This window comes from Lagenorhynchus albirostris, chromosome 15 (genome assembly GCF_949774975.1).
Source record: "Lagenorhynchus albirostris chromosome 15, mLagAlb1.1, whole genome shotgun sequence".
Classification (NCBI taxonomy): Eukaryota; Metazoa; Chordata; class Mammalia; order Artiodactyla; family Delphinidae; genus Lagenorhynchus; species Lagenorhynchus albirostris.
This window is the reverse complement of record NC_083109.1, coordinates 61,311,927-61,336,605: the sequence shown is the minus strand read 5'-3', so window position 1 is coordinate 61,336,605 and position 24,679 is coordinate 61,311,927. Positions and strand designations below refer to the sequence as shown.

Genomic DNA, 24,679 nt, shown 5'->3' with positions numbered 1-24,679 from the left:
CTTTACTCTGACCTCACCCAAGTGGTTTTTCTCTGTTTGGAATGTCCTTTACACGTCCTAACACATCTCTTCCAGCACCTTCCCTAAAGCTCCCAGCTCTGTCCCTTGCTCATTCCTGGGACTGCCTGGGGCACTGTCTTTGTTCCCTCGGACATGATTTTCTCTCCCCGAGGGGAGGATCTTGGCTGGTAACATGTGATGTTACAAATGTCTTAGTCCGTTGGAAGCATCATCTACTTACTGGTCTGTTGAGGCTGCTCCCTTGGTCCCTAAAGGTAGCGGATAATGAACATTTTGTTGTATTTAGGCAGCCAGTGATCTTTCTTTTCTCCCTCTCTGAGGGTGATATGACACCACTTTCATAGTCAGATATTGATATGAAAGTTTGGGCTGTTAGTCAGGTTTACCCATTACTGTTTTACGTCATCAAAACTCTATTTTAACCATGGGCTTCTGGGTTGAAAATCAAATGCCATCTTACTAAAATAAACTGAATTCTAAAGACCAGCTCTTTAGGTCTATAAACGCACCTCATATAAATAGCTGCTTCTGAAATGTGGCTGCACTGAAGGATTACCCGGGTCTTTGGGAATCTTGTTGGTGGCTCATTTATTACTGTCAAAGCGAGAGCCGGTTTTCCCCAGGCACGTGTGTACACACCGACCCCCGGGGTCCACAGCCTTCGCCACGTCTCTCATTGGGGGTTTCCTTATGATTGTGGGAGAATGCACACGGTTTTGGTGTCAAATCTTGTCATGGTCAGGTTCAGCTAGGTACCTGTTTCTATTTTGTATCCCACGATCCTGGACCTGGGGGAGGGGATGTGTGCCCTGGATGTGTGATTCACAAAACCTGCCTCAGCACGCCCGCTTGTTGTGTCTGGTGACTGCTGTAAGGCTTGCTCTGAAGGCAGTGTCTCCTCCCCACCTGCCCCCCTCAGCTCTCCTGACCCATAGCATGTGGTCTTTCCTCTGCGTAGTAAGAATCATAGTACATCAAAATGTTTTTATTTGAGACACAAAAATGCAAAATTGCTGAGATATCAAACATTTCCCCATCAGCTACAATACGGCCACTATGTACAAAAGATCTGATGATAAATGTGCACACATATAAAAATACAGTATGCATTACCTATGTACAGTACATGTGCAAAATGTATGGCATTCAAACATGACATGGAATTGATTTCAGGGGTGCAAACAGCAAATACAAAGGCATCATGGTTTTTCTTTTAAAAAAACAACATAAAGGCAATAGATGAATGGACCCCCGACTGCCATAGTTTTTTATTAAACTAGTGCTTTGATAAGCAGGGCTCTGCAGATTGGTATCTTTCTCCTTTTTTTCATAGAGTGAGATGCTAAGACATAATGTGACAATGAAAATAAGAAGAGAAACACCTATCACATCGTATTTCTATTGCAAGCAAGAGAAGAAAACTAATTTGTAGGTAGAAAGGAAAAAACTCTGTGTTACTGCTAAATACGTATTATTCTTAACCCAACAAAACAAATCTATACTATTTTACATGAAAACAATAGAGAAATATCTACATCTCTGTGAAAATTATAACCTTAAATGGATAATACCTTTTTGGGACTGATTTTTGAGATCTCATTAGTCTCAAATTTTAAATAAAAAGTGCCTCCTTTTGGCAAATACTTGGCAATGCCTTTGGTTCCATTGAAGCAAGTTTGCATTACTATTAGTTATTCGAGGTTAAGTGCTTTTGGTAGCAACTAAACCCTTTCCTAAATGCTTCCTCCTCCTCCTAAATCAGCAAGTTTCCTTACAGCATAATGTGGAGAGGTAATCGTTATGAGTCTCGGTGATTCTATGAACTTGGTTAAAGCTTTGTCTTAGTAGTTGGCACAAAGCTCTGTTGAACACGACAGCTATGTTGAGATCGCCAATGACATGTTTTATTTGATTCCAGACAGCACCTTGCAGATCCGAGATTGCCATCCTCTTGTCACAGAATCGTGACATTTTCCAATGATTCACAGAGCAACGTGTTTGCATGGAGGGGAAGAGCTCTTTTGTAAACATGTGCAGCTTTTTGAATTACAGGCCTCAAATCAGAGATTTCAGGCAGAAACCCTTTGCAATGATGCATTTCCTCAAATACTGCAAGAAAGGGTGAATGGGGACAAACATAGACCTGCTTATTGCCATGCAGTCACTTCACAAGTAAAACCGTAGCTCAGAAACATGGCTGAATGAGCAAGTTATCAAAGGTTTGAACCAGGAAGAAGAATGACTACATATTAATTGTTATTTTCCAGTTTTGACTGAAACCACTTAAAAGATGCGCTGAAATGCAGTTAGGATGCTCTCCAGATACACATTTCTGCACTTGTGAGCTGTGTTCCTTTGATAACCCTGACCTTCCAGTTAGTGTTCTTTGAGAGAGTGGGCTAATTTTGTGGCCTCCAGGCAGGGGACACTTTGCCTGGTGTCCTGCTCTGGTGCCAGTGGTCGGGACTGATGTGGTGGTGACGGATGGCGACACGCAGAGGGCTATTTGCGAACCTGCTGTGGAGCCCCGGGTGGCTCTGCTGGTGGACACTGACAGCTAGTCTCTTGGAAGTTCTTGAAACAGCCCCTGGCTGCCACCCTCCACCTGGCTCATGGCAGGAGCCACCAGATGGGCCCCAGAAACAGCACGAGGGTGTGGCGCAAACCCGGCCAAAGGCTGTTTGTTTGTGGACAGTAAAGGGACGGTCCCGGCACTGTTGTGGCTGGTTTCAGCTTGGGAGCTGCGAAAGGACTCTGGAGAAAGCTGTGTGGCCTGGAATGATCTGGGGTTGATCTGGGGTAGAGGAAGCCTGAGTCAGCTTTGGTGACAAAATGGGTAACACTCCTGATCCATCATCTCTCGGGTCCGCTGGCTGCACAGCTTGTGGGGGTGCCCTCTACAGGTGGCAGCTTGGGGGGCGACACCACACCGCCTTTGCCACGATTCTGAAACGGCACTTCCGTGGCTCACACAACCGTGCAGTTTGTAAAAAGGAAATTTTAAGTAAGCTCTCTTTTTGTGCCATAAAGATATTCATATAAAACAACCAAATAGCATCTGAGCAAGAAGTTCCATGAATTCAGACTACGTCTATGTACAAATATGTGGCAGATACTATACAGTAGATTGCACATTTCAGGAAAAACACTAGAACGTGAACCACTCACACTGTCCTAAGAGCTTTCCTAGTACATGCTTTGCTGAAACGTACAAGATGACCACATATGCCTGAAGCTTCGGTGTAACTTTCTATTCCTCCCGTCCTTCATGACAAGACCTGATACCTATATACACTAGCAGGGTAGGCTTGATACTACTGTGTTTCAGGAATATTTAGGAAATAAGACTGGATAGGAGATCATGTTTCTAGGAGTTGGTTTTCTGCTCGGCAGTATGCTATTCTGCAGAATGGTACACGGCAGCACCACTTCTAAACCACACACGTGAACACTTGAAAATCCAACCAGCGCTTCTGCCCTCTGTTTAAAGGGCTGTGAAGCTCACCTCAAACCCAAGACCGTCCTCTTTGGTAAACACACGCCTTTCCCATTGCGCTTACCGTCACGTTCACTGAGTTAGGGCAGAGGGGCTGTGATCACAGAATGTCACCTTTGGTCACGTCACACGCTGCGCACGGTCTGTGTCCTTGCTCTAACCTGGAACATTAGCTGAGACCCTGGTGAGCAGCACTGGTGTCACAGAGGCCCAGCTGGCTGCTCAAGCCAGGACGGAGGACCGGGTGGAATGCCGCGAGTAGGTGGCCGGTAGAGTCAGTACTAGAGGCCCCTTGCCTGCCTTTAAAGGAAATGCTGGTACGTGAAGGTCTGAACACACATGTGAAGTGGGCACTTCAGCAAGTTGTAGTCGAGAGACCAGGCTCATGAGATGGCATTCTTTGTAATGCAGTGTGTATTTTTGGAGAGCAACCTTCCTGTGGCATGTTTCAAATCTATTTTAAAAAAGCAATAAGGGGAGCTGAGGGCTAGAGAACAATCTATGTACACAACTCGGGATGATGGAAACAGAAAGTTACTCAACAAGAGCCAGCACCACTAGCTGTTCAGTTGCCTCCTGCTGACTCACTGATATTTGGTGCTAATAAGCCATTTAAATCTGAATGAAGATGATGCTTAGAGTCTAAGTGTGGACCACATAAGCCCCAGACAAAAACCCAGGGCCCAGACTTCCCCTAAGAAAAGTAGTACCTTTCCGGGTCAGTAGCCCTGCCCCTGGCCACAGGGCCTCCGAAAGGAACTGACTCGAGATGCACGTCATGCCCAGGACGTTAACTGTCCCATTGGGCTTGGTCAGATGGCGGCGCTGTGGTTAACGGTTACTGGCTCCCACATGTTGGATTACCAATTGCTAAACACTCGAAGTACCTACTGCAGACCACACTGTGCATGACTGCCTCTGCCTGAATCATCCAGAAGCACTTTCCAGTTGGGAGGGCTTTCAACTGAGGGCTCGAGGGCTGTGGGCAACTGAATACTGGGAAAATGGACTTTTCTTACATGTGGTAAAATTTACAAACTGAAATAAAAATATACAGTAAGATCAGTTCTTAGGCAAAACACAAACCCAGAAATGATTCACAGACTGTTTCCAAGTAGTGGGTCAGGTTCCCACAGTGACTTGCAAGAGGCAACTTTCACCATTTAACAACCCAGAGGAAAAACCTGACCATACGTAGGGTTTATACAAGGTGAGGTGGAGAGCACAATGATGTTATGTAATAAAAGCCTCCACACTTTGGGGTAGATTTCAGGTGGGTTTTTTTTCAGTTATTTATATTTTATCATATACTTACTTAAATGACTAGCTTGATTGAAATAATCTTGGAAATCCTGTGATAGTTGGCATTTTAGAAAATTATGAAACTACTCAGCAAATCTTTTTTCTGTATAAAAAACTACTAATAAAACCTCCAGTTTTTCAATCTTCAGCTTGATGATATAGTGAGAGCTCAGGTATGACATCCAGTTACAAGCCTGTAAAACAGTAACCAGGGATAAGCGACAGAGAAGAGGACGGCCAGGGCTGGGTCCACTGGCCAACCTGGCGACACTGTCTCACCTGTAACCGTTGTAGGAATGTCCTAGGTTGATGACAGGCTTCTCCCTTGCCTTCTTTGCAACTCACCAGCTCAGAAATATATTTTACGCTAAAGCCTTTTCTTGGTTCTTTGAGATGGGTCTGGTTACCTGAAAGTTAGTCAGCAATTCTTTAAATACGGAAATACATGTGGCTCAAGTACTCCAGAAATATTTGAGTTATTACAAGAAGTAGGACCACTGGGTACCTAACGCCTTACTCCAGTGTAGGCTGTACACATCACAATGTCAGAGCACACGTACAGATGTCTAAGATACACATTAAAATCAACCTAATCAACCCAGAGGGCTGCAGATAGAATTTTCAGTGTTACCAGTACACCTGACTTCTTACAGTGGGTTGTTTATGACAGTCTTTTGTAGACACTGTCTGGTTATGGTGGAAGATCTTCCATTTCAATTTAAATTTGGAGATCTAAAGTAAGATTCCCAAAAATCACAAAATAAACTATAACACACACAAAAATTACACTGGTTTCTGAATGGAACCAAAAAGTCTTCAGTGGGAAGCTGTCACTGAACTGGCTGGTGCCGACCACTGTCCTTGACCCCTGCTGCATCTGGGGCTGGGCTCAGGCCATTTCTAGGAAATACCCTGTGCAGTGGTCTCTCACCTCCCTTCTTTTTGAGTGGAGCCGTTTGCCTTTTATTTAGGGTCTCAAAGCGACCACAGAGGTTTAAATGTAGCTGACGACCAGAGGCCCTGGTGTCACCGCCCTGCACACATTACTCTGCTTCATGTTTTTATCTAAAGGTACCTTTTATTCTTGACTGAAGTCTGGAGAAACAGATAAGTCTTCTTGGAGTAGTGTTTTTTCAGAAGGCTCTGTGCTATATTAAATCGTAGACATTCACTGCTGGATGCAATGAAATGTTTTCAAACTTGGTTTCCAGCCTCTGACCATCCCTCCGTTCTTTCTGTGACAACATATTATAATTGCAATGATGCAACTATGGATCTGTCTCTAAAAACTGACCTTCTCCAATCATCTTCATCTTCTTGACTCTCATGGAATCTGGGATGAGAAATCTGTGCTGTTAGTCCCATGGCAGTGGTAGGTCCTGTGGGTCTAGGAAGTCGGCAGAGAACATGCTCGGAGCAGTGGCGCTGAGAGGAGTGAGTCCCGATGACGTGCCGGGCATGGTAATGTCTAACCACTCCATGTTGTCCAGGTTCGAGTCAGAAAGGTCAAGGGACAGGCAGGGAGTACTCGCAGCAAACTGGGCCTCGGAAGTTTCCATGGGTGAGTGTGAGTGGTCCAGCACGCCTGAGTGACTCAGCAGGTCGTTCTGGAGATCCTCTATCAGGGAGAAGGGTTCCCTGTCCTCGCTGCTGCTTTGCAGTGGAGCAATTTCACTGGCTGAAGGCAAAGTGCCATCCAAGAAAGCTTCTAGTTGGTTCTCTAAGCTGGCAGATAAACTGCTCATAGGTTCTAAGGATATGGGCGGTGCCATCTGGACTTGGGGTGGTGGCCGGGACACCACTGTGCTGACTGGCATTGTGGTGATGCTGGCTGTCACTGGTCTCATTTTGGAAATAGGAGAAGGTTCTTCTTTTATAGGGAGGGAAATCTCTGCAAAATAATTGAAATAATTAATAATGATTTAGTACCATTTAAACGTTTTTTATTAATTACCAGGGCAATTATTTTGTATTTTTGTGATGACTTATACACAGTCCATCTCAGAGTTAGGAAGAGGATGCTGTTGGTCAGGTACAGTCCTGGATAATAACCTTTAGGATGATGGATATTTTAGTTAAATAGATAAAACATTTAAGCTGATAACATTCTGATATGCTTTCCATTCTTTTTAGTAAGAGTAAGCGTTAAAAGCAGTCTCTGCCACCAGGTGGGAACCGATGGTTTTAGATTATTTGATCCTTTTCTTATTCTCAGTCATTCCAGGCTGAAGACAGGCTCCTGTCTTACCCTCTACCTTGAATCTGCTATTACAGCGGCACACCACCCTTACAGTGAATGTCAAAGTGGATACCCTGAGTTTGTACAGGCATGAAGTACACCCTTAATATTATGAAAGCTCTAATTATATTCTTTTTTTTAATCATTATAGTTGAACTGTGTGCTGAATTTAGCCATTTACATTCTATATAAAGTCCTTAAAAGATACAATGTTCTCATGTCATTTCTGAGTTAAAGCTAACACATCTTTTCCAAGATGAGGCGGATTACCTTATTTTTCTTTTGTCTCATTTTCTGAGTTCATATAAAATCTTGAGGATTTGGTAAATGTCTTAATAAGCATTAATTACGTGTTATTCCTTGCCAGATCAAGTAGCAAATTAACGGACCATCTGCTATAGATACCAGTGTTCACTTAGCTACATATATTTGAATAAAATATCCTTTCCACTTTCTTGTGAGTATTTGGTTTCATTTATATGCAGATACACTAGGAAACGTATTTAATAATCGCTCTTACAATTCAGTGATTGGGATGCATAAATAAGTGAGAGAAAGAACTTACAACCTGATTGCTATATGTGAACTGTACACTGTGGGCACTGCCTGTGTTTTAGGACAGTTATGCTGCTCTTCATTACCTGTTGTCACCTCTAGAATTGTTCTGAAAGCTGAAAGTGCAATCTAAATAATTAGTTTTACAATCAACTATTTAAATTTCTGTTCTCATTATTACTGGTATTAGTTAGTATACAATAAGATAAAATAATATACTCATTGGATACTTTGCCATAAAAAATCATCCCTTTTAGAAAATAACTCAATTGTTATTTTGTTACTGTGACTTTGTCATATTTTAATTTCCAAGTTTAGGCTGTAAACATTATTCTTTTTAATCATTTCCAAAAGTATTTTCGCCAGATTTGGCAAAAAGCATTTTATTATTGTTTTTTTTTTTTTTTTCCAGTACGCGGGCCTCTCACTGTTGTGGCCTCTCCCGTTGCGGAGCACAGGCTCCGGACGTGCAGGCTCAGCGGCCATGGCTCACGGGTCTAGCCGCTCTACGGCATGTGGGATCTTCCCAGACCGGGGCACGAACCCGTGTCCCCTGCATCAGCAGGCGGACTCTCAACCACTGCACCACCAGGGAAGCCCTATTATTGTTTTTAACCTTAAATTCAGGCCATGGTATATCTATTTCTTTAATTTCCATAGTTTAGATATACATCATGAGTTTAAAAAGAAAATGCTATTTGCACATGTAGATCTATAGTCAAATATGAAGAATTTTCTGTGTTTGTCAAACATTACGACAAAATCATTAACCTCAAAATCAAATAGAACCTGCTATGAATGGAGAAATTTTGATCACTTTAAAAACCTGAATAAAACTCTTTCACCAAGGTAATTTGAGAATACTTTAAAAATATTCCAAAATAGCATCTGAAGCTTTGAAATACTGATTTTATACTTATTTTTAAAGATAATAAGCTGAGGCAGAGAGATCCTTGATTTTTTTTTTTGTGGTTAATGTCCCTTATCCCCTTTTAAGATGACAAATTGTAAAAATCTAAGATTTTCAATCATATGTAGAAAGTGCTTGCCTTTGAATTTTAAGAAAGTTACTAGAGCCCAAGCTAGGTAACTAGGTTTTATGAAACTAATGCACAATGAATTTTTATCCCATCACAACAACATTTACGTGGAGTAATTTTGAAGTTTTTCAATGTGGTCTTTAAATCTGGTTCTCCTGAGCTATTTTGAGGTAGTCTATCAACAGGCATACATCTATTGCTAAGTCTATTAAATTACTGTGTTATAGTGAAACAATGGCTTTTCCTTCATTTTAATCACCTAAATTTAACAGATTTAAAAGAGTAAACTGAGGTAGAATTAGAAGAATATGTTTCTCACTACTCAGATACGCTGTGAGCTCTAGAGGAAAACTTTCATAAACCTGTGATAAGACCCCTATGGGGTCTGATGTGACTTTGACCCACCTCCGCTTTTAATGAGAATGTCAAAGAGGTCGTCCATCTGCTGACTGTGTGCATTGGAAATCTACAACAAAGGAGAATATACGTTAGCTTTCTTTCGTACAAACCTGGAAGCATTAGACAACTGGGAGCACTTACGGACCTTACAGAACATCTAGCCTAATCTATCATTTGATAATTTTGAAAACGCTGAGGTCACCTGAGACATTACACCATTTTCCCAATGTGTCGCAGCTGGTAAGTTGACAGAGTGAGAATGGGGTGAAAAAATTGTAAAAAATCTAAGATTTTTTTTTACCCAGCTCAGCCGACTTATACACTTATTTTCTGTCACTGGCTGCATTTTGAGAGGCCTCTGACACTTTCTTTTAAAAATGTCTTATTCATTTGCATTTATGTAAAAATATAAGGTATGTATAAAGGTGCTCATACTATATTTTTTCAGCTTTATTGAGTTACCTGACCTACAAAAGTATACAATTTGATAAGTTTTGACACATGTATACATCGACAAAACTATCAACACAATCAAGATAATGAACACATCCGTTTCCCCAAAAGTTTCCTCATGCTCTTTTGCAATGCTCCTTTCATCCCCAGGCAACCCAGTGATCTGCTTTCCTTGATTACAGATGAATTTACGTCTTCTAGAGTTTTATATAAATGGAGTCATACAGTATGTACTTTCTTTAGCAGGGGGAGGGTAGAGGAGGCTTCTTGCATTCAACATAATAAATTTGAGATTTAACCATGCTGTAGAGTACAGCTGAGGAACAGTTCACTCCTTTTTCTTGCTGAGAAGTATTCCATTGTATGGAAATATCACAGTTTGTTTGGATTGTTGGTATTTTTTGGCTATTACAAATAAAGTTGCTGTGAACATTTGTGTACAAGTCTTTGTATAGACACAACGCTTTCTCTTCTCTTGGGTAAATATTCAGGAATGGGATGCCAGAATCAGAGGGCAGGTGTATGTTCAACTTTCTTAAGAGATGGCTGTTTTCCAAAGTGATCATATTGTTTTATATTTCCACAGCAATGGATATTTCCAGTTGTTCTCCATTCTCGTCAACACTTGGTATGGTCAGTCATTTTAATTTTAGACATCTAACAGGTGAGTAGTGGTATTGCACTGTGGTTTTAATATGCATTTCCCTAATGAGTAATGATGTTGAGCATCTTTTCATGTGCTTACTTGTCATCTGTGTATCTTCTTTGATGAAACGTCTGTTCCAATCTTCTGCTTACTCCAGAAATTCTCATGCATACTGTTTGCATGGTATATCTTTTTCCAATCACTTACTTTCAACCTGTGTCTTTGTATTTAAAGTATGCCTCTTGTAGATGCATATATTAGTTATCTATTGCTGTATTACAAATTAGTCCAAAAAAACTTAGTGGCTTAAAACACTAAACAGTGATTTTCTCTCACAGTTTCTGAGGGTCAGGAATTTAGGAATGGTTTAGATGGACACTTCTGGCGTGGGGTCTTACAGGATGTGGTAGTCAAGATGCTGGCTGGGCTACAGCCATCTCAAGGCTGGAGAATGTCCTTGTAAAGGTGACTCACTTCATGACTGACAAGGTGGTGGTGGTTGATGGGAGGCCTCAGTTCCTCTTCACATGGGCCTCTGCAGAGCACTGCTGGACGGTCCACACGGCATGCTCCCCACAGCCAGCAGTCCAAGAGAGCACAAGCGGGGTCGCTTTTATGACCTAGTTTCAGAAGCCACACACCATCTCTTCTGCCAATTCTATATGTTAGAAGCAAGTCACTAAGTTCAGCCCAGGGAGGGATGTCAAAGAATTTGCAGATGTATCTTTTTTTTTTTTTTTTTTTTTTTTTGCAGTACGCGGGCCTCTCACTGTTGTGGCCTCTCCCGTTGTGGAGCACAGGCTCCGGACGCGCAGGCCCAGTGGCCATGGCTTACGGGCCCAGCTGCTCCACGGCTTGTGGGATCCTCCCGGACTGGGGCACGAACCTGTGTCCCTGCATCGGCAGGCGGACTCTCAACCACTGCGCCACCAGGGAAGCCCCTTTATTAGTTATTTTAAGTATTATAGCTATATATTTTATAAGCCCCTCAAGACAGTGTCATTTCTTATAATGCAGGTTTTCTAGTAATGAATTCTTAATTTCTCCTTACCTGAAATTCTCTCTAGTTCACTTTCATTCTTAAAGGATATTTTTACTTGATATAGAATTGTGGGTTGACAGTGGCCCCACCCCCAGCCCCCCACAAGAACTTTAAAGATGTTGTTCCATTCTTTTCATGCTTCCATAGTTTCTGATGGAAAGTCAGCCATAAATCAAATACAGTTGACCCTTGAACAACATGAGGGTTAGGGGCACTGCCCACCACCCTCAAGCAGTTGAAAATCTATGTATAACTTAATTTTTAAAAATTTATTTCTTTTATTGTTTAAAATTTATTTTTGGCTGTGTTGGGTCTTCGTTGCTGCACGTGGGCTTTCTCTAGTCGTGGCGAGTGGGGGCTACTCTTCGTTGTGGTGCGCGGGCTTCTCACTGCGGTGGCTTCTCTTGTTGCAGAGCATGGGTTCTAGGTGCGTGGGCTTCAGGAGTTGCGGTACGCAGGCTTCAGTAGTTGCAGTGCGTGGGCTCTAGAGCGCAGGCTCAGTAGTTGTGGCGCACAGGCTTAGTTGCTCCGTGGCATATGGGATCTTCCTGGACCAGGGCTCGAACCTGTGTCCCCTGCATTGGCAGGAGGATTCTTAACCACTGTGCCACCAGGGAAGCGCCATGTGTAACTTTATAGTTGGCCCTCCATATCCATGGTTCCAGCCAACCACAGATTGTATAGTACTGTACTATGTATTTATTGAAACAAATCTTTGTATAATGGACCTGTGCAGTTTAAACCGTGTTGTTCAAGGGTCAAAGGTGGTTGTTAAAGGGTCAACGGTAGTTGTTACCCTGTGTGTATTGTACTGCTTTGCTCTTGATGCTTTCAAGATTTGGTCTTTAAATTTGGCTTCCAGCAATTTGACTGGGATATGATGAGGCCTTCTGTTTATCCCATTTGGTGTTCACTGAGCATCTCAAAGCTGTAAACTTGTCTTTCATCATATTTGTAAAAAATTTGACCAGTATTTCTTAAAATATTTTACCTGCCTCATTCCTTTCTCTTGTCTCCTGGGACTCCTATCATACCCATGTTAGACTGTTTGATGTTAAATAACAGGTCTCTGAGGCTCTGTTCACCTTTTTTAACACATTATTGACCAGAGATGTATTAATACGTCTTTTGTTACCCGAACATTATTGACTGGAGACGTATTAATACATTTTTAGAGAGTGATACAATTAATATCACTGTGCGAAGCTGTTAGAGCTTAAAATTGATCAAGGGTTCATTATACAACTTACGATTGTCCTTATCATTCACATTTCTTCCTCTGTTAGGTTTTGTTCCAACCTTGTGTCTATTATAAACGTAAAATTTTCAAAAGTGACGCATCGCGAAATTTTGAGTGAAGAGTTTTTCAGTGAATTTTATGCATATACTTTCTCTGATTGTCTGAGCGACATATATACTAGTGTCCCAGAAGTTCTGATAGTACTTCAGAATATAGTTCTGATTCAGATGCTGTGACTGTTAGACCAACAAAAAGACAAAAACCCTTAGTGATGGATACTGATATGGAAAGTGAAAATGAAACTCATGGTGCTGGAGAATGCTCCTTTGCTTCTACAGAAGAGTGGATTGAAGACAACATTTCATGAAAATTAGAAGACTTTACAGTGTGTCAGGTGTAAATACTGAATGTAATACCCCACGAAATGGTAGTGAAATAACAGAATTAATTTTTGGCCGGCCAAAATAAAAACTGCCAGCCACAGGCATTAATTTCTGCAAAAATCCCACAGTCAGTAATGAGTTAAAATCTTTTTTTTTTCCCTCTGTTATTCAGATTGGATAAATTCTACTGATCTTTCTTCAAGTTCACTTTTTTACCTCTGCCATCTCCATTCTGCTAAGATCTATAATTTTTTTCATTTCAGACACTGTAATTTTCAGTTTTAGAATTTCCATTCATTAAAAAAAAGCATTTCTATATCTGCTTACATTCTTTATCTTTTCCTTCATTACAGGTATATTTTCTTTTACATTATTGATAGTTATAATAGTTGTTTTAAAATTTTGTGTGCAAATTCTAACATTCAAATCAGCTGGGGGTTGGTCTTAGCTGATGGCCTTTTTCCCTTGAGAAAGGGTCACATTTTCCTGATTCTTTGTACATTGCTGACTTATGAATGGCTGTCGTGGATATCAAATCGTGGAGACTGTATTCTGTTATTTTTCTCAGATGAATGGTTTCTTTTGTTTTAGTAGGCGGTTAACTTGGGTTGGACTTGAACCTCAAAATGTTTCTTGGGCAGAAGTTCCAATCTCAGGTCAGATCTTTTGTCTTTAGCTGATCTGCTACGACTCTACTCCCTACCTGTGTGGCTTAGGGGTCAGCCAGAGATGTGGGCAGACAGAATCTGGGCATCTCCTCTCTCAGTTGAGAGCAACCCAGAAGGCAAAGAACCAGTCCTCTGGTTTCCCAAGGCATAAAGGCTGTGGTTTTTCTACCAGTAACCTCACCACTTAGCTTGACCCCAGAGTAAAAGCAGCAGGAAGAGGGAACTCATGCCATCTAACTCCCTCCCCTCAGTGCAGACTCCTCATCAGAATATGACTCTTTCTAGTCACTCTTCAATGACTTCATAGGACTGCTTTTTGTGTTATGACCAGGCTTTAGAGCTGTTATCTGTGGGAAGACTCAACTGGTAGCCAGTTCTTATCTTACTTACTTACTTACTTATTAGCCAGTAGTGGAATTGGAAGTCCGAGTAAATGTATTTTAAAAACCTCAGAATCCCTGGACTTTGATGCTCAGTGGTATATGAAGAGGAACCACAGCTAGCTCCCCATCCGAACAGAACTTGACTCCCTCAGTCTAGATGCATGAACCAGAGACAGACAAAGGGCAGGGATTCCAATCAGCTCTCTCAGGTTAAGGTGAGAGGATGATTCTCTGTTGTCGTCACACTGGTGAAGGAAATGGTACAGAGTAACCTATACGTGAGAGTCAGATTTGGAAGGATTTTCTTGAAGATATGTTCCTTCTGGATGGACCAAGGGGAGCACAGCCTAGGCCAGTACCATTTGTTTCACTTCTTTTTGCAAATATCTAAACCTAGTTTCTGAAATGTGGCTTTTCCTCACATATAGGGGCCCTGGCTGAGTCTGGAACTACAGGAACATTTTACAGTTGGTCACCTTCCTTCGGCAGTAAGTGGATGCGAAGAAGCACGTGGAAACTGTCTGCTTCCTCGAGGAGGCAGTCTGCCCGGGCACCCTGCGTGCCCTGTGTGAGTGTGCCACACCAGGCACTCTGGCCGCCACGGAGCAGTGTCTGCAGCTGCTCGCTGGGGCGACCACATAGGTCAAGGTGGCCGTGGCTGCCGCTTGCGCAGGAAGTGCTGAGTCCTTGGCTCCGCACACCCCCCTGCATGAGGAGGCCCCAGGGAGTTGCATGGAGACTGTGGGAGCGAGGGAAGCAGCACAACTCTGCCGGTGCATCTGCTGTGGCTGTGAGAGCAGAAGGTCTACCTCTGATCAGCACACCTCTCCCTCCACTGTCAGCACCCGTGCAGTGGCATCAGGTTCACTCCCTGCATCCTCAGGTTCTTTCTTGAAAGTGAGGTGAGTTTTAAGCTTTAAATAGGCAGCGAGCCCAGGAGGCGCGTTCAGGGTAAGGTCTGATGAGACTGTCCTTCTCGGCGCCCACCGGAGGCCAGGTGCTTTTATAAGCAGGAGCTCTATCTATCTTTTTCCATCTCTGGAATAGGTGCAGCTCCTCCTATTTTATCAAAGCAACAAGGCAGGCTCAGAGGAGAGGGACGCACGGTTACGAGGCAGGAATCAGTACATGGCGGGGCGGGAGGGCCTCAGTCTGTCCCTTCCAAAGTGCATCTGCCCAAGATATGAGCAGAGTTGCTTGCGTGAGCCTGCCTGCTGGAGCAGAGGGTGATGGGCAGTCTGGAAGGCCATCTGGCCAGGAGAGGGTCAGTTTGATGCTGGCCTGACAAATGGTGGCTTTAGAAAAGGGTCCTGTATAAAATACGTGCCCTGGTCACACATACACACATCTATCCCTAACACAACCTGCCTCTGGCCCCCAGGAGAAGTTAGTTAAAGACAAACAAACACTGAAATTCTGAGTAAATAGGAACTGCAGGTTATATGGCTGCTGAAAACCGCTGGGAGTCTCCGAAGTGAATGATGTTTTGATTTTAAATAGCATTTAAAAGGCAAGCAAGGCTACTCGTCATGCAACTTGTCTCTCTTGAGGCAAGTCCATCTTAGACCAGGGCTGAAGAGGACCCACCCCATCAGAGCTGCGGCCTCCTTACCTCTGGAAGGGAAGACTGGGCACTGCGTGTCTGCTTGATGGCTTCCTCGTAGCGGGGAGGGTCTTTCGTCTTGGGGACTGGGCTCCCAAACAGAGAGTGCTGGACCGCAAACTGCTGGGGCGGAGGGGGCGAGCCGGGCTGCGGCAGACAAAGGAGGAGAGTCAGCCCGGTGGCAGGCTGGCCCCCCGGGGACCCTGGGGGGTGACGCTGAGGCGCCGGCGGGTCGGGCCACCCCCACTGTGCTGACGGCTAAGCTGCCCCGGAACAAGTCCTATCCTGGGACTTTCGGCTGTTTCCCCCTCTTAATGCCGACACTCGGCCATCCAGGCCTGAAGCCCGGGACTCTGGGCTGAACCTGCGCCCTGTATGTGCCGGCACCGCTGCCCCGTGGGCTGGGTTACCTTGTTGGGAGGGTTGGGGCCGTTCTGCAGGGACGGAAGTGGCGTGCTTCTGGGTTGAAGAATGCTGCTGTTTGTCTTGTTGATAAAGGGCTGCTGCACCGCTGGAGCGGGTGGTCTCTGATACGGAAGAACTGTATTGGATGCTGAGTTTGTGAAAACCTGTAATGAATAAATATTTGCCCATCAATTTGTTCTTCTGCTCTTCCTAATAAAGAAAACCACATTTTAGAACAGGGGTTCAGGACTTCCCTGGTGGTGCAGTGGTTAAGAATCTGCCTGCCAATACAGGGGACATGGGTTCAAGCCCTGGTCTGGGAAGATCCCACATGCCGCGGAGCCACTAAGCCCGTGCGCCACAACTACTGAAGCCTGCGCTCTAGAGCCCAAGTGCAGCCAAAAAAAAAAAATAGAACAGGAGTTGGCAAATGTTTTCTATGAAAGCCACGGAGCATATAGTTTAGGGCCGGGCGCTGTGCAGCAGCTGCTGTAACTGCTTGCCCTGCCCTGCGGCCCCGACGCAGCCCGGATGAGAGTGAGCGTGGGTGGCTCAGGACAGCTCCACCTACAGACACGGGCGGGGCTGCATGTGGCCCACAGGCCGCGATTCCCTAGCATCAGTGGTCTCTGTCGTGGACAGCAGCGGGGACAGTGCGCTGTGGGCAAGCTCAGTATGATTCTCCTCATTTGCTCTCAGGGCTCTTTAGCTTATAGCTGCCAAGCCCCCCTCTCTCTTCCAGCCTTGCTCCCAGGCGCCAAAGCCACACTTGTAACATTTACAAACACGCATTTGGGACGTCTCAAAGTTAATATGTTCCAAATTAAACTTTCCCCTTTCTTCCCACTGCCCCCAGCCTCTGCGCAAAAATAATTCTTGGTTTTGCCTTTATTTATTTTTGAAACTTAGGTAAAGGGAGCCCTCAGCGCTCACACGTCTCAGACACACCTCCTGGGTCGGGACCTGTGGTCTGCTGTCCTGATCCGGGTCCTCACTAGCCATCACTGGAAAAGTGCCACTGCTGTCTACCTGCGCCTACCTGCCTGTCAGCCCTCTGCCATGATGACAGTCTCAAGACACACACACACACACACACACAGCGGCAATCGAGTCCCTCCTACACTCACTGGCTCTAATGTTTTGGGGTAAAATCCTCATCGTTGGCTGGCATGTCAACCTTCTCACTACCTGGCCCCCTTTCCATCCTAACTGGAAGGCCACACGTGCTGCGTCTACACTCAATTTTCCACTTTTCTGAAAATTTCTCCAAATCCTTGCAAGGCCTCATTTAAAATCTGCCCCCTTCTGAGCTGTTTTCTGCTTTGTCAGGCAGAGGTGAGAACTTCTTCCTGTGGAATTACAAAGTGTGTTGTTTAGCTCCCATCAAGAGCCAAAGGTTTTAGGGCCTGTTGCAAATGTATGGCCATAACGTTGATTTTGTAACTGTATTTCACAGAACTGGTTTGCTCATAAAAATTTTAATATACTTTATACTACTAGTATTCTGAAAGAGAAAAACTTAACCTATATATTTTTACTGTAAATGTGTATAAGTATTCCTTAAGCATGAAAGTGTGTGTGTGTGTGTGTGTGTGTGTGTGTGTGTGTGTGTGTCCCTCCAAACAGTACAACTTCTCTGGGTGATAAGTTCTATAACTATATTCTTCTTATTTACCCATCTATATGTTGTTTTTCTCTCTCCTCCCTCAAAGAAAACTGTCTTACCATTTGAATATTCACTACGTTTCTTACTAAACTGTTATTTTTGGGCCCACCTCTAACTCCTTGCTCACTGCACTCCTCAGAGGAGATTCCAAGAGAGCATGTGTGTTAACATGACTGTCGCTGTCCCAAGAGGTCATTTCTGTCTGTTCCTCAAGTTGTTTTTGCCTTAGCCCAGAGCGTTCACGCCAGCCTGGGGCATAGCTACAGGTGTACCTCATTATCGGGGTTCTTTTACACTGAAGATTAAAACTCTGGGATTAATCATTCTCAAGGATTAAAACAGTAAGATCTACTTTTGAGGCCTTAAGATTTTTCTGGCGAGGAGATGGGCACATAGCTCCACCTACTGGATAAGAGGGAGTCTGGGTGACTTTCGGGGCTCTTCAGCAGAACTCTTAGTGGAAGTCCTGTAGAGGACACTGAGCCCTAGATCAGCACCACCATTTTAAAGATGGGGAAAATGACACTCAGACGGTACATGAATCCTGCATAAGGCACAACACAGAGGAAGTGGCGAGCCAGAATGCCAGCCAGACCTAGGCCGCCTGGCTCTTAATCCCTGAGAGGGCAAACTCTTAAAAATATGTAAAGATCTCACTCAAGATAAACATTTCAACAAGTGTCTTTTTCACCTTCAAATACCTTTTCCCAGGGCACTTTTCTTCCCCCCCACAAAATGATTACTTTGAAAAGAAAATTTAAAACCTAGAAAATTCTATATATGAGGATTGAAAAAATAGTTTTGAAACTTTTCTTGGAAAAGGGGCTTAACTGTTAAGATGAGCTATCTTTTAGTAATAAAGAACTCTTTCTGCAGCCAAATGGCATCTGACCCAAAGCTAACCCGGTGGGAGACGGATCACAGAAAAGAACAAACAGGAGCTTCCCACGGAGGAGGCTCCTATAAAGATGCTTGTTGAACGTTCAGCGGATGATAGTACAAAAATCAGCAACAGTCTGTCACTTATTAGCATTCACCAACCTTTCTGACTTGCTGAGGTTGACTGAGCACATGTGGCGTGAAAGTGTCTTGTTTCTGAGGTGCAGCCTGGGCCAGGCCTGAGGACAAGGTGGCAGTTGCTATCTGAGTCTGAGCCTGGATGCCTGTTTGTGGTGGAGTCTAGGAGGGAAAAAAAAAAAATCAAATGAATTGTCAAAATCAAGGTTAGAATGAAGAGTTTAGATGTGGAGTAACTGGTCACTTGGGGATCACATCTAAAAAAAAATAAGATAAAATGTTTATAGATACACACTCCAATTCACTGGCACATAAATTTGAACCTTCGTTTGAAACCAGAGAGTTAAACACCAGACCAGTTATTTCCATGCTCTTACTGTTTCCTAAGTGGCTAAGATTTTCATTTGAAAATTTGGGGAAAATAGATGACTGAAGTCAAAAGAACCTATAGCAGCTCTACACATAATAAATAGGTCAGGTGTTATAATAATAATTTTAATAGCAGCAAGGAAATTTGTGAGGCCTGACTGTGCAAATTCCTGCTTTTAAGCTGCAATATGTGCTCCCTGTGGGAGAGCCAGCCACGGGCTGGGCGCTCACAGGCCCAGAATAAAACGTAATTCCTGTTCCTCGAACATCAACTCTAATGGAAGAGCTGGACAGGAAAACAAATGTTTAGGAAAGCTGCATCACAGAGCAGACTTTCAGTTTCAGACACTCTAAAGATGAAACAGGGGAGTTAGGACTTCAGAACGTGCCGAGGCCCCTTGGGTCAGGCCTCCTAACCCCGGGAGGTGGGGGTACAAGACTGCTCCTCTCTGGGTGGTCAGGGTAGAGAAGCAGGACTCCAAATGGTTTCTGTGTACCGTGGCCCACATTTTGTTTAAGAAAACCTTCCATAATCGAGTTGCACAGAAACAGCTGCAGGCAACGCTGGCATAAAAGTCAACTTCATGCTCACCAGTGCTTCATCGTTTCTCAACACCAGCCTCACTCCTGAATCTGTGGTCGCATTCTCCTTAGTTTAGGCATCTTCACCTCAGCGGTGGCTTTTAAGAACTCCATTTAGGAGGCAGAGCACGGGAGTGGGCATGAGCGCAAGAGCCCTGCAGTCCGAGGCCTCGGCTGGAGTGCCAGCTCTGACCTTGGACAACTTATTAAACCTCTGAGGCCCTCGGTTTCCTTTCTAGAAGGCGGCTTTCTCACTTGGGTCTTCTGGGAGAAGGGAGGATTAAAGGAAGCATGCCATCTAAAGTATCTGGTGCTGTGCCTAGAACACAGAAAGCACTCAGGACAGTAGCTGTCATCGTTATGAGAATGCCATCGGTATTTTAAAACGTCTACACAGAATAATACTGTGCTAGGGGTGAAAGGCAGCAGAAAGGAAAAAGCACCCCTTGTGTGTTTTCACTATATAAAAACAGTGCTAGCTGTTTGCGTTTGTGAATAACCCCCAACACGTGCACACGTTTCCTGCAACCGTGAAGCCTGACTTGGCTGCACTTAGGAAGCAGCTCAGCTCTGGAATCTCCATAAGCAATTCCTGGTCCATGCAAACTGTAAGGCAAAGGAGTTAGAAGACACACTTCACACCTGGAGTTTGAGGCTGCCTACTGGGAGCTGCACTGAGGTGACACCGGAGCCCTGGATGGACACGGGGAGCAGCAGCTGCGTGGTGTGCGTGGTCAGTAAAGCCTGTGGCTGAGCCACCCCGGCGGGCGGCTGGCCCTGGGAACTCACGTAAAACTGCGGGACGAGGCTTGGTGGCTCGGCCGGGGCCACGGGGACCTCTTGCTTGATCACTATGGCCTTTTTGGCAACGAGGGTCTGGCCGGCCACTAGGCTGGGGCCGTCGGGGACCAGGGCCTCGTCCTTGGCGGCGGGAGCGGTGCCGCCCCGAGCCTGGTCTGACTTGGGGACTGGAGGGGCCGGGGTGCTGGGCGGGGGCTCCAGTGGCCGCTGCTGCTGCCCTCGTTTCTCCACCTCCAGCTGCATCTTCAGAACTTCCACGAGCTTCTGCTCTTGTTCCAGTTTCCGCTTTAGCTCTTCGATCTGCTTCTCCTTCTCCTGGAGCTTGCGGTCCTTCTCGGCCGCGTCGAGCTCCAGGGTGGACAGCGTGCTGCTGGTGGGGCTGAGGCTGTCCTCTGTACTCGTGGCTCGCAGAGGCGACGAGCACAGGAACTGCGACGGGGACATCATGGTCATGATCTCGGTGAACGTGTCCGCCACGCTTGCGTCCTCGGCGCTGAGACTGGACTGTTCAGAGGGTGCGGGTGAGATGGGCAGCGGGGAGCTAACACTGTCCATGTGGGCTGTGCTGCTGGATCCCGCGGATGGCAGCTCTCCCTTGAAAGTGGAGCCTGAGCTGGTCACCGAGTTCTGCAGTGTTGTCACTGGCAGGGCCATGGTAACTTCTGGGTTACTGGGGACGATGGCAGATGTTGATAGGGCCACGATGCCACCGGTAGCAGCACCACCGCTGTTCATTTCCTGGTAGGGTTTCAGGCGTTCAATGAGGTCCAGTTTGGTGCCTGACACCGGAAGACCCCTTAACTTCAGTTCTGTCTTCAGCTCCGACACCTGAAGTACAAACAAATAAGATCTCTTTTTTCGTATTATGACCTTCTCACAAAGCTTCAGTGCACTTTTGAGATGGAAAAGGTGCCTACATCTGTCAGACATCTCCGTATTACTACATATATGAAAGTGGGACAGTTCCTTTTACTTTTTTTTAACACACAAAAACACACAGAGCTGTAGACCTAAAGGACTCGAAAGGCCAGTGATAAAGCAAGGGTTATTAGAGGGTAATTCCTTTACTATATCAAAAGATTTATTACCAGAAATGATGATGCTAACAGTTACATTTATTGAGTAATTACACTGCCAGAAGTGCTTTACTCTTTCAGTTAATCTTCACATGAGGTCCACGTATTATGATTCCCATTTTACAGATGGGGAGAGGGTGCATCGCTAGTGCAAGCTACCGCAGATAACAGAAGGCTGAGCGGGGGTAGAGCCCAGGAAGGATGGCCCTGGAGATCATGTTCTTAACTGTTACATTTTCCTGCTTCTCCCAAACTTGGCAACGAATAGGGAAGAAAAAAATCTGCTTCTGGAGTTAGAAGTGGTGTGGTGCTTGCACATGGCGTTTGCTCAATAAGTGGACATTTATTCCTGGTCATTTTAAAGGAAACTTAATGGACGTAGAAAGAAAGTACCTCTATAAAGGTTATCCTATTGGTGGTAAAGGTGAATATCTATTAGGAACTACCTACACCTGCTAGGCAAATCTGGCAAATCATTTACATTTTTGTGGTACTTATGGGTGAAGAAACCCCACTTGCAATGATCACCTTTAAGTCATCCAAGCTAGAAGGCAGAGGCCCTGGCTTTCTCATAGGAGCAGATGTATTCTGTCTTGGTGTGTTAGATGTGGTGTTGTTCAAAGCTGGATTCCCACTGTTGTTATTCTTGTCATTGAGTGGCCTTCAAAAGAAAAAGAAAGTTAGAGTTTCTAATAACATAATTTCTGGGATTGACATTGCTCCTGCTAACAATCTGTTAACTTACGAAGAGAAAAATACCCGGTCATGGATTGGCAGACTCAATATGGTAGAGAAGTCAGTCAAATTAGACCCCAGTCAAAATCCCTGCAGGTTTTGTGTGTTGTTTGCTTGCTTGGTAGAAATTTAGAAGGTGATTCAAAGCTTTATATGGAAATGCAAAGGACCAAGAATGGCCATGACAGCTTTGAAGTAAAAAAGCAAAGCTGGAAGCATCATACCACCAGATATCAAAATTTATGGTGATGCTGATGCAAGGACAGAACAATAGACAAATGGGAGAGATTAGAGAATCCAGGAACAGACCCCCAAGTACAAGGACCCTCAAGTCATCACAAAGGCGACACTGCAGTGTGGTGGTTTTTCTCATAAATGCTAATTAGGCTAAACTGGATATTCACACAGAGCAGAACAGGGCTCAACCCCTACCCTCACACCATCCCCAAACCTAAATGTGAATTGGAAAACAAACTTTGAGAAGAAAACTTAGGATAATATCTTCGTAGCCTTTGATAAGCAAAGATTTCTTAGACAGGACACAAAAAGTACTCACTAAAAAGGATATCTTTCAGAGGGTGAAAAGTCAAGCCCCGGGAGAAGATCTTGTAATATGTATTTCTGACAAAAGCCTCATCTAGAATACACACAGAAGTCTTGCAAATTAGTAAGAAAAAGAAAAGCCCAATGGGAAATTGGGAAAATCGTGAACAAGCATATCACAAGAAAGTAGATCCAAATGGTCGATAAATATGTGAACAAGTGCTTAACCTCATTAGGTATGAATTACAGAATAGCCAATAAAAACTAACTGCTGCTGTCTGCATCAGGAAAGATGCATCTCACAAACATAATGTTGAGTGGAACTGACCTATGGGATAGGAGTCAGGACCGTCGCTGCCGGGGGATGCGAGGTAGTGGTCATGGAACGGACAGGGGCTCCGTTTCTTGATTTAGGTGGTTACAGGGGGGATGCGAGGTAGTGGTCATGGAACGGACAGGGCTCTGTCTCTTGATTTAGGTGGTTACAGGGGGGATGCGAGGTAGTGGTCATGGAACGGACAGGGCTCCGTTTCTTGATTTAGGTGGTTACAGGGGGGATGCGAGGTAGTGGTCATGGAACAGACGGGGCTCCGTCTCTCGATTTAGGTGGTTACAGGAGTGTGCTTGCCCTGGCATCCATTTTCACTTATGATTTATGGACTTCTCTACCATACACTACATTTTTAAAAGCTTATTTAAAAAATATTGGTGAATCTGTTGCACTCATTTCCCGAAACTCCTTTCCATGTCAAAGCCAGGTCCTCCCGACCCCTTCCGACTGTAATACCCCTTCTGACTGTAATACAACAATGGCATTTCCTTTTCTGGCTGGTTGATATTCATTAAAGAAAGGTGCACGTGTTGGTTGATACTGTACAACCAATTCCAGTGCCGCCTCGGGCTTTACTGTCAGTGTGAGCTTTGGTACTGCAGCCAAAGAGACCCTGAATTCCATGTTTTGAAATAGGGATGTAGGTCATGGTGCCTGTGGGGCGAGGCCCACGGCTGGGTGAGCTTTCTCAGGTGGGTTTTAGGAAGCCTGTGTTTGAAGCCAGTTCTGGCCTTGTCAGCAGCTAATTCTTGACATACATTTGAGTCTTTTTAAACCTGACTGCATTTTGCTGAAATTAAATACTTGAAGTATTCGAAATGAAGTTTCTTGAAGTTTGGAGGAAATGACAAATATCTGAAAATGTATCACTATTCTTTCTAAAAATTCAACGTTTAAGTCTTATTTTAGAATTACAAAAACATTTTATTTTAATCATTGTTTCTCAGCCTTATATTCATTACTGTCCCCCCGAGAAGCCTTTTTAGACGTTTTTTCCCTAATCGCTCTCCCTATGAAATTTTAATACCGTAGATGTACTGCACTTTTGTCCACATACTATGTACGTAGGTCTATTCTTTATTAAATAAAAAGTGTAAAATTCCCTCCAAGGAACTTTTGCTCCTTTGCGAATGATAGGCTCTCCTTGAGAATGCGTGATTTAAATTAATTATTCTATTCATGCTGTCTTTTTGGTTGAGATTCTACAATACTCTACTTGTTACTATGGTTAACAGTACAGTGTTGAATTCAACTTTTAAAATAACTGAAATAAGTTGGTCTATTTTTTTCCCAAATCAACCAGAGGGAAAAAAGGGGGATGGATGCCTGATGAATGTGATCACTGTGCAGCTGAGGATCCCCGAGGTCCAGAGACCCTCCAGGACCCTTCCTTTCCGTCAGCGTGTGGCCACGCTGGGACTAAGGCCCCATGTCTTCAGGCTCTTGCTTCTTCCAAGATACCAAAGGGCTGTGTTATCAGTAAAATTCCACCGCTGCGGGCACTAGAGAACTGCCACATTCAGTTTCTTGTATGGAATTTCGGTAAAAAGAAACAATGTGTTAGAAAATAACATCTCCATTTTTAGGACCTGGAAATTAAACAAAACTGGCATTCCCTCTTTGGCTGGTGCAATAAGACACAAAAATGAGGCCTCCTTCTTCCTCCTAGTTCTTGGAGCTTTTT

At 44.3% G+C, this 24,679-nt stretch overlaps 1 protein-coding gene and 1 long non-coding RNA gene across 8 annotated transcripts in view; one reads left to right on the top strand and one right to left on the bottom strand.

Moving 5' to 3' along the window:
• LOC132506197 (uncharacterized) overlaps positions 1–16,954 on the top strand; it is a 47,915-nt gene extending 30,961 nt beyond the window's left edge. Inside the window, exons 3-5 of one of the 2 annotated variants that reach the window (XR_009535749.1) lie at positions 10,092–10,169; positions 14,296–14,355; positions 16,785–16,954. This is a non-coding gene — a long non-coding RNA (uncharacterized LOC132506197). Of the gene's footprint in view, positions 1–10,091; positions 10,170–14,295; positions 14,770–16,784 lie in introns of both variants that reach the window. The other variant, XR_009535748.1, reaches the window with a different exon arrangement.
• MRTFB (myocardin related transcription factor B) overlaps positions 992–24,679 on the bottom strand; it is a 201,446-nt gene continuing 177,758 nt past the window's right edge. For 5 of the 6 annotated variants that reach the window (XM_060124736.1, XM_060124740.1, XM_060124737.1 and 2 more), the window contains 7 exons: positions 21,915–22,047; positions 20,152–21,138; positions 18,583–18,720; positions 15,881–16,039; positions 15,480–15,617; positions 9,059–9,119; positions 992–6,710 (listed from right to left, as the gene is read on the bottom strand). In XM_060124736.1, coding sequence (XP_059980719.1) covers positions 6,175–6,710; positions 9,059–9,119; positions 15,480–15,617; positions 15,881–16,039; positions 18,583–18,720; positions 20,152–21,138; positions 21,915–22,047 — 2,152 coding nt within the window. In that variant the 3' untranslated portion in view covers positions 992–6,174. The remainder of the gene's footprint in view (positions 6,711–9,058; positions 9,120–15,479; positions 15,618–15,880; positions 16,040–18,582; positions 18,721–20,151; positions 21,139–21,914; positions 22,048–24,679) is intronic. The other variant, XM_060124739.1, reaches the window with a different exon arrangement.